This window comes from Arachis ipaensis, chromosome B03 (genome assembly GCF_000816755.2).
Source record: "Arachis ipaensis cultivar K30076 chromosome B03, Araip1.1, whole genome shotgun sequence".
Classification (NCBI taxonomy): domain Eukaryota; kingdom Viridiplantae; phylum Streptophyta; class Magnoliopsida; order Fabales; family Fabaceae; genus Arachis; species Arachis ipaensis.
Window position 1 is genome coordinate 103,172,705 of NC_029787.2, and position 9,410 is coordinate 103,182,114.

At 41.2% G+C, this 9,410-nt stretch overlaps 2 protein-coding genes across 2 annotated transcripts; both read left to right on the forward strand.

The window, feature by feature from the left end:
• LOC107633467 lies at window positions 391-837 on the forward strand. Its single transcript, XM_016337090.1, has one exon. It carries the CDS (start codon window positions 391-393, stop codon window positions 835-837), a length of 447 nt encoding a protein of 148 aa, XP_016192576.1.
• On the forward strand, window positions 838-1,563 carry LOC107633468. Its single transcript, XM_016337091.1, has one exon. The coding sequence runs from the start codon at window positions 838-840 to the stop codon at window positions 1,561-1,563; it is 726 nt and encodes a 241-aa protein (XP_016192577.1).

Here is a 9,410-nt window from a genome sequence, read left to right on the forward strand (position 1 = left end):
ACTTAGAATTGTCATAATCTCTGATTAACCTTTGCTTTACGATGCAAGGTAAAGCTTAGGCTAATTAGGGTGTTACATTTAGGGGTATCAGAGCAGTTTTTCCTCGTGAGCCTGAGGAATGGACCGATTGTGCTTCATTGCATACTCTATGTGTCTTTTCTTTGATGCTATTAGGTTATCTGATTGATATATGCATAGCATGCTTGTTTGTGAGTGCCTGTTTGAGATAATTGAAGCACTAAGCTTTTGATATTGAGACTGATCACCTTGATATCGATTGTTTGGTGTGGACAGGAACCCTACATGGCCACTCGTTGACGAGGTCGAGCATGGTCACGAAAAAGTAGAAATGAGCAACCAGCTGACAATCATGCCAAATTTTTGGCGGCAATGGCTAATTTGGCAAATACTATGGAGGCTAATGCTGATGCGACTCTGCAAGCTGTGCAGAGGTTAGGCCAACTAGCTGGGAATGGCAATGAAAACGGTGAAGGGAATGCTAATGATAATGCTGAGGAAAACGGTAATAACACCGGGAGAGTTCTGATGATCTTGGCGACGTTCCTCAAGGTTCATCCGCCAATTTTTCGAGGGTCAACTAACCCTACAGAAGCGGACAACTGGTTCCAAGGCATGGAGCGTGCTTTACAGGCACAGCATGTTTCAAACGATCAGTATGTTGAATTTGCTGCTTATCAACTGGCAGGAGAGGCCCAGCACTGGTGGCAAGCTAAGTGTCGCTTGCTACAACTTCAGAACGCCGATGTTCCGTGGGACTTATTCCAGACGGCTTTTTATAAGAAGTACTTCCCTGAGTCTGTAAGGGAAGCAAAGTAGATGGAACTGATGCAGCTGAAGCAAGGTTCCTTATCTGTGGCAGACTATACCAGAAAGTTTGAGGAACTCTGTAGGTTTTCTAGGGTATGTCAGGGTGTCCCGGAGACTTATCAGAGTTGGAAGTGTATCAAATACCAAAGGGAGTTGAAGGACATTATGACTACTGTTGCTCCTATGGAGATCCGTGTCATCTCCGACTTAGTGAACAAAGCAAGGGTGGTGGAGGAGTATGCCAAGACCGTGGCAGCATCCAAGGACACTCATGGAGGGAGCTCTAGTCGGGGGCGTGGCAAGTATTTTCATCCGAGAGGACAAAACTTTAAGAGAGGAGGATATGTGCCTCAAGGACAAGGAGGCTTCAGAAGGAACACCCATGATCAGTTTCAGCGTGGCAAAGGGAGAGGAAATCAGAGTAAGAGTTCTCCAAATTTAGCTTGTGATCGTTGTGGACGTTTTCATCCATATAACTCTTGCAAAATTGGTATAGGTGGGTGCTTTAACTGTGGCTTGCCTGGTCATTTTTCGAGTGATTGCACACGTGGGAAGAACCCAGGCGCGGGTCAGAGTCAGCACCAGGGGCGAGTTTTTGCTGTGAATGCCAAGGATGCTTCTAAGGAGGATCCATTGATGAGAGGTATATGTCTAATTGGTGATAAATCCTTAGTTGCATTATATGATACTGGAGCTTCGCATTCGTTATTTCGTTTGCTAAAGTTGAGGAATTAAGCTTGAAAGTGTCAGAGTTACCATTTGATATGCATGTACATACTCCACATCAGACGGTTATGACTAGGTCATGATGTAGGCAAGTAGGTTTCAAACTTGAGGGTAGAGACTTTGTGCATGTCTTGATCTGTTTGCCAATGGTTAGATTGGAGATGATTTTGGGGTTTGATTGGTTGTCGAAGAATCGGGTTTTGTTAGATTGCTTTGAGCGGTCAATTCGGTTTATGCCGGAAGGAGAAAATGGAGCGATGGTAGCTATGGGGTATTACCTGAACTCTGTAATAGTGTGTTGTAGTGGGGAAGAGTGTCAAGGTTATATTTTGTTGGCTGCTAATGCGTTGGGTGATGCCCAGAACTTGGATCAGATTCCGGTAGCTAGAGAATTTCTGGAGGAATTCCCAGAGGATATTCCTGAATTCCTACCTCAAAGGGAGATTGAATTTGCGATTGAATTGGTGCCGGGAGCCGGACCAGTGTCAATTGCACCGTATAGAATGGCTCTGATAGAGCTGGCAGAATTAAAGACTCAGTTGGAAGAGCTTCTGAATAAGAGGTTCATTCGACCGAGTGTATCACCGTGGGGAGCGCCGATTTTATTGGTAAAGAAGAAGGATGGAGGGTTGCGACTGTGTGTGGATTACCGACAATTGAACAAAGTGACTGTGAATAATACGTACCCGCTGCCAAGGATAGATGACTTGATGGATCAATTGCATGGAGCCGGAGTGTTTTCCAAGATCGATTTGAGATTCGGTTACCATCTGATAATGGTGAAAGAGGATGATATCCCCAAGACTACGTTTAGAACACGCTATGGACACTATGAGTTTATGGTAATGTCCTTTGGGTTAACGAATGCACCTGCTGTTTTCATGGATTACATGAACAGAGTCTTTCGTCCCTTTTTGGACAAATTCGTGGTGGTTTTCATAGATGACATCTTGGTTTACTCTAAGACGGAAAAGGAGCATGAAGAACACTTGAGGATTGTGTTGCAAATCTTAGAAGAGCAGAAGTTGTATGCTAAGTTGACCAAGTGCGAGTTCTGGAAGGAGGAAGTAAAGTTCCTAGGTCACGTGGTAAGTAAAGGAGGGATAGCTGTGGATCCTTCTAAGGTTGAAGCGATAATGGAATGGGAAAGGCCAACGACAGTGATGGAAGTCATGAGCTTTTTGGGCTTGGCCGGATATTACCAGAGATTCATTGAAGGATTCTCCCGGATTGCGCTACCGATGACGAAATTAACAAGGAAAGAGGTGCCTTTTGTGTGGACGTCAGAGTATGAAGAAAGTTTTCAAACTTTGAAGCAAAAGTTAACTTCCACGCCAGTTTTGATTTTACCAAAACCGCATGAACCATTCGAAGTGTACTGTGATTCTTCCTTGAAGGGTTTGGGTTGCGTGTTGATGCAACATCGAAATGTGGTGGCTTACGCATTGCGTCAACTGAGACCGCATGAGATGAATTACCCCACTCATGACTTGGAATTAGCAGCGATTGTGTTTGCACTGAAGATTTGGAGGCACCACTTGTACGGAGTGAGGTTTAGCATTTTTTCTGATCATAAGAGTCTCAATTACATCTTTGATCAGAAGGAGCTAAATATGCGCCAGAGAAGGTGGATGGAGTTGCTAAAAGATTATGATTTTGAGTTGAGTTATCATCCTGGAAAGACGAATGTGGTAGCAAACGCTTTGAGTCGGAAGTCCTTGACAATAGCTTGGATGAGGATTAAGGAAGAGGAGCTAGTAGATAAGTTTGTGGATCTTAAGCTGGATATTGGTGAAGTTGCCGGAAGAGCTTGTTTGAACCAGCTACAGATTTCAAGCACGTTTAAATCAGAAATACAAAGGGCTCAGCAAGATGAGCAAAAGCTTCAGCAATTGTTTCAACCAGTTGGTGAGAAGAGGCGTGAAGAATTCACTAAGGATGATGAATGGTTGTGGAGATATAAGGGGAGAATTTGTGTACTAGATGTTGGGAGTTTGAGGCAAGACTTGTTGTCAAAAGCTCACAAAGGGCTCAGCAAGATGAGCAAAAGCTTCAGCAATTGTTTCAACCAGTTGGTGAGAAGAGGCGTGAAGAATTCACTAAGGATGATGAATGGTTGTGGAGATATAAGGTGAGAATTTGTGTACCAGAAGTACGAAGATGTATTATGACTTAAAGAAGATGTTCTGTTGGCCTGAGATGAAAGGTGATGTAGCAACAATGGTATCCAAGTGCCTGACGTGTCAGAAAGTGAAGATAGAGCATCAGAAGCCGTCGGGAATGCTACAGCCTCTTGAGATTCCCCAGTGGAAGTGGGAAGGAATTGCAATGGACTTTGTGACCGGATTACTGAGTACTAGGTCGGGATTTGATGTGGTTTGGGTGGTCATGGATCGCTTAACCAAATCCACTCATTTTCTGCCTATCCGAGTGAACTATTCTATAGAGGAGTTAGCTAGGTTGTATATCAAGGAGATAGTAAGGTTGCATGCTATGCCATTGAGCATAGTATCGGACCGTGATTCCCAATTCACATCAAGGTTTTGGGGAGCTTTTCAAAGAGCTTTCGGTATGAAGCTATGTCTCAGTACCACATATCATCCGCAAACTAATGGACAGTTGGAAATGACTATTCAGACGCTAGAATATATGCTGAGAGCATGTGTGTTGGATCAACCTGGAAGTTGGGATCGCTACATGCCATTGGTGGAGTTTGCGTACAACAATAGCTTTCATGTGAGCATTGGGATGGCTCCGTATGAAGCTTTGTATGGACGGAAGTGCCAATCTCCACTTTGTTGGTATGAATCTGGTGAAGCAAGTGTTTTAGGTCCTGATGTAATAGCAGAGACTACTGAGAACATTAAGAAAATTCGTGCAAGTATTTTAACTACTCAGAGTCGATAGAAGAGCTACGTGGACCAGAAAAGGAAACTGTTAGAGTTTAAACTGGGAGAACATGTATTTCTTCGAGTTACACCGACAACTAGGATTGGAAGAGCAATCAAAACCAAGAAGTTGAATCCAAGGTATATAGGACCGTTTGAGATCCTGAAGAGATTCGGGCCGGTGGCGTATCAAGTAGCCTTGCCACCTTATCTGTCTAACTTACATGACGTATCCCACGTGTCACAATTCCGTAAGTAGACGTCAGATACGGCTCATGTGTTAGAGCCTGAGTCGGTTGAGTTGAGGGAGAACTTGACCTTCCAAGTGACGCCAATGAGAATTGGTGATGCTATGTGAAGAAGTTGCGAGAAAAGGAAGTCTCGTTGGTCAAAGTTGCTTGCAAGTGAGCAGGTGTTGAAGAGCATACTTGGGAATTGGAATCCGAGATGAGAAAGGATTATCCCGAGCTTTTCTCAGGTAATTCAAATTTTGAGGGTAAAATTTCTTATTTGGTATGGAAAATGTAAGAACTGCAACTAATCAACTGGTTAATTAAGTGAAAATATTGCCCAAAATAGGTTCTGAAAAGTTAGAGTGAGAATTTGAGGATTTGAAAGTGATTTTTGGACTCAGTGGGTCTTTTTGAGTCAGAAAATGTGCTTTCTTCAAAAAACCGTAAAAAATCGCGAACCGACAGTTGAACCGGTTAAACCGGTTTAAGTCTTCCCGGTACCACATGAGAAAAAGTGAAAACAATAAAAAATCTTATAAAAATAGTAGAAATGGAAAATCGGGCGTTAATTTTAAAGGTTTGGCCCGAAGTTGGACCAAATGGGCTAAAAACGCTAACGGGTTGGACCGAGCCCAAGTTCGGCCCAAGCCCAACATATAAATGGTTCATTTAGTGAACCAAACCAGCCACAACACCATTAAACACACACACACTTTAGATTTGAAAGAGGGAAGGAGAGGAAGAAGAGAACACTATGCACACCTCTCTTCTCTTCGCGATATCTCGAGCTACGGTGCTTCGATTTGCGTGCCGTCAGTGGCTACGCATTTCTTGTGAAGAGCTCTACAAGACTCATATAAGAAACTGGTAAGTAAAGCTGGAAATCCCTTCAGTTATTCTCCTCAAAATATTGGGTAATTAGGGCTTTGGGTTAAATGAGTATTTGTGATTTTGGATGTTTAGGTTTGCTCTAATCCTTGCTTAGCATTGGATTGTTGCTATCAAATCTATTGGAAAAGGTAAGAACTACTAAACTCTTGTAATTTTATGTTTAAATGGAACCCTAGGTTGATTTGTGATGGTTTATGCATATATAGTTTGATTATTGTGATTTTGGGAGCTATTGGAACATATTGGTGCTTGTTGAAGTGGAATTGAAAGCTTAGATTGTAGTTGGGAACTTGATTGTGCTAAATTGGAGTTTTGGGTTCATATAGGGAATCGGCCAAGGTATGGTTTCGGTTTTCTCTATGTAGTATATAATATTCATGGACACTTAGGCTAATGACCCATAGGATAGGTTTGAAATTAAATGGTTGTTGAATTGTTAAATGATGGTATGTGGTGATTTATGATGAATTAATAATTGTTGAATTTGAGTATGATGAATGATGGTAATATGATAATGATGATTGATTGTGTAAATTAAAAAGGCATGGTGATGATATAAGTGTTGTTGAAATTGATGATTTGGTAGTGTGGTTGTAGAAATGTGACATATTGGTGTTGATGTTGAAGATGATGAGATGTGAATAGAAATATGGTAAGTTTGGTGTATTGTGATATAAAAGGTGATATTTGGTAAAAATTAGAGTTTGGAATAGTTTGGTATGGTTTGGAATGTGCATGTTAAGGAATTGTGGAAATTGTGAATTTGGGTAAAAGTTGGTTCTTGGTGAACTTTGTTCGATCATAACTTTTGCCTCGATTTTCAAAATTGATTGGAACTTATTTGGAATTAAACCTTATTGAAAACCCTTCAATTTGATATAAAGTTTGTAAAATTTGGGTTTTTGTAGAGGAAGTTATGATCATTCAATGTTGGTGTTGAAAATCTGAAATTTTGATAAGTTGTAGAATTTTAGAATTTCTGATATGTGCGCACGCACAACCCTACAAAATTTTCAACCTGTGCGCACGCACAGGTAGAGAAATGCGTTCTGTTTGCAGTGCTAGCACAGCTCATGTGCGCACATATCTAAGGAAGAATTGCAACATGTGCGTACGGACAGCCCTGTGCGCACGCACACGTTGGGAAGGCCAGTCTGTTGGGGGCGCTGGCACAGGTTATACGAGTGAACAGACTCTGTAAATCTTGACCCCTGTGTGTACGCACACATTTTAAAACTCTCTGGAACGGGCGCACGCACACCCCTGTGCGGACGCACACGTCCTGTTTCTCAAATTTTACCTTGTTTTCAATTATTCTACCTTCCCAACAAGGTTGAAAGCTTTTCTAACACCATTTTATGATTCTTGGGCCTAGTTTTGGACATTTAAAACATTGGAAAATAATTTAATGGTTCTAGATGATATTATGTGGAATACTTAGAAAGCGGATGCCTAGGTTTCTGGTGTGCTGAGGATGGGTTGATGTTATGTGATGAATGGTTGATGTATGAGATGAGAATTGAGAAACTATTGAGTTCGGAATAAAAATATGAATTGACAGTGGTTGAGATGGGTCGAGGACTCAAATGTGTGATGAGGAATCACTGATGTATTAAATCTATTTTCTGAAAAACCACTGCACTATTGTTTTATATTGAGATTATAAGACGCTATGTGCCCGGCAGGGACGGTGGTTGGATCCCGCCTGTCGAGGTAGCGGTGGCAATGTAAGGGCGGTGGTTCGTCCCGCTTGTGTTGAGATGTGAGGTCTGTGGCATTAGTATCCCGCTCGCATCCCTTCGGATCGATAAAGCGTGCAGGCGCAAGTACCTAGACAGTGATCCGAGCACTATATCTCGGGGATTCCCATGTGAGGATTCTGAAGGGCAACGTCTCCATGGAGATGTGTCGGGTTGGCAATTGAACCAACAATGTGATATCACAGATAATAGGGTAGGCATTCATCATATGCATTTTCTATCTGTTTGTATGCTTTGACTACTTCTAATGGCTTACCTATTTGTATAACATGCCTAATTGCTATTCGAATTATTTGCTTTATATGCTTCTACTTGTGATTTCCTTGCATTGTAAATACTTGTGATTTCTACTGGGATTGAGGAGGTGTGGAAGGCGGTGGCGATGAGATCGCACAGAGGATCGGTTGGTGAAGGCTGTGGGACAGCGGTGTTGGTTAGAATAGAAATCCCCTAAGATAGTTTACCCGATTTATTTATGTTAAGGTTTATATAATCATGCTTTACTAATTTAGTATGCCTTAAGTTTCAATCCTGTGATAGATATGGAGCTAGGATTGTCCTTGGCATCACGGGGTCTTATATCTTACATCACTGGGTACTGTTACCATACTAAGAACCTCCGGTTCTTATACCATATTTCTCTTGTGTTTTTCAGATGCAGGTTGCAACCCACCTCGGTTAGTTGTCTGGTTGGTGACAAAAGCAGAGGATCCATATATCTTTTTGAGTCTTTTTGACTTATTTTGTATATGTCTCTCACTTTTGTATTTTGTTTTGCCTAGAGGCTTGTATTTGAGAGAAAAAAAATTGTATAAGCTGTTTTTACTATCTAGCTCTGTATATCTGTATATGGCTAGCCGGCTTAAACTCTGTGAGCCGTGGCTAGATTTTTATGATATTACACTACTAAATTTTGATATATCTTATGTGTATCGTATGCTTTAGGTTAGTAGCTTCGTTAGTACGTTTTGCGCTTTTGAAATCCTATTTTTGAGCTATATCTTTCATCAGGCTTCTAGATTATACTATTCTTTCTATATATATATATATATATTATGTATGCGCTTAGAACTGTCGTAATCTCTGATTAACCTTTGCTTTACGACGTGAGGTAAAGCTTAGGCTAATTAGGGTGTTACATATGTCACATATCCCAATTAGTTCATGTAATTAGGAATTTAGGAGGAGTGTTTTCAAGCTGTAGTTCAAGCGAGATAGCACTCTCAAGAATCACAAAAACTCATGTGAAAAAGGGTCATACTTTCGTTCCACCCAATTCATAAGATTAAGAATGAAAACAACACCTTAGAATTAAATCAAACATTAATTAAAATAGAAGAATAATAGTTTTAATCCATAGAAATAAACAGAGCTCCTAACCTTAACCAAGAGGTTTAGTTGCTCATAACTAACAAAGAAAACAAGGTTCTGAAAAGTGCAGAAGAAAGAAGATCCTAAACCTAATTGATCTTTTCCTTTAAATACTAACCTAATAATAAATGCTAGTCCTAAAAGATATTATTTGTAAATAAATATTATAAAAAGAAAATAAAATTAAACTAATAAGTGCTAAATCCACTTGGAGGCCCAAAGAGGTGTGAAACGGGTTGCTGCTGGCGTTTAAGTTCAAGAATGGGCGTTGAACACCCAAGGAGGGAAACGCGCTTCTGGTCTTGTGCCCCCTGCTGGTGCCAAACGCCAGGTGGGCATTCAGCGCCTATAGAGGCTGCTGCCAGTGGTTGCGCTTGTACGCATAAGCCACAATAATTCGTACAACAACAGCAGTACCAGCAAGTGCACTGGGTCGTCCAAGTAATACCTGAGCGAGTCAGGGTTGATCCCACAAGGATTGTGGCTTGAAGTAAGCTTATGGTTGTCTTGCAGGTCTTAGTCAGGCGGAATCAGAAGGTCTTTGGAGTTGTAATAGTAATTTATACCTTTAAAACATCAATGAGAATAAGCCAACAAAAGGAATAGAGTTGAGAGTCAGAGATTCTTTGTCTTTCTGAAGTAACTCTGGTACTATTATCTTCTTTGCTTGTGAATGATCTTCTTCTATGGCAGGCTGCGCCAATGGTCTTTAA

Excerpts from the sequence above, each read along its gene's own strand:
- LOC107633467 (XM_016337090.1), top strand. The coding sequence starts at position 391 with ATGGCTAATTTGGCAAATACTATGGAGGCTAATGCTGATGCGACTCTG.
- LOC107633468 (XM_016337091.1), top strand. The coding sequence starts at position 838 with ATGGAACTGATGCAGCTGAAGCAAGGTTCCTTATCTGTGGCAGACTAT.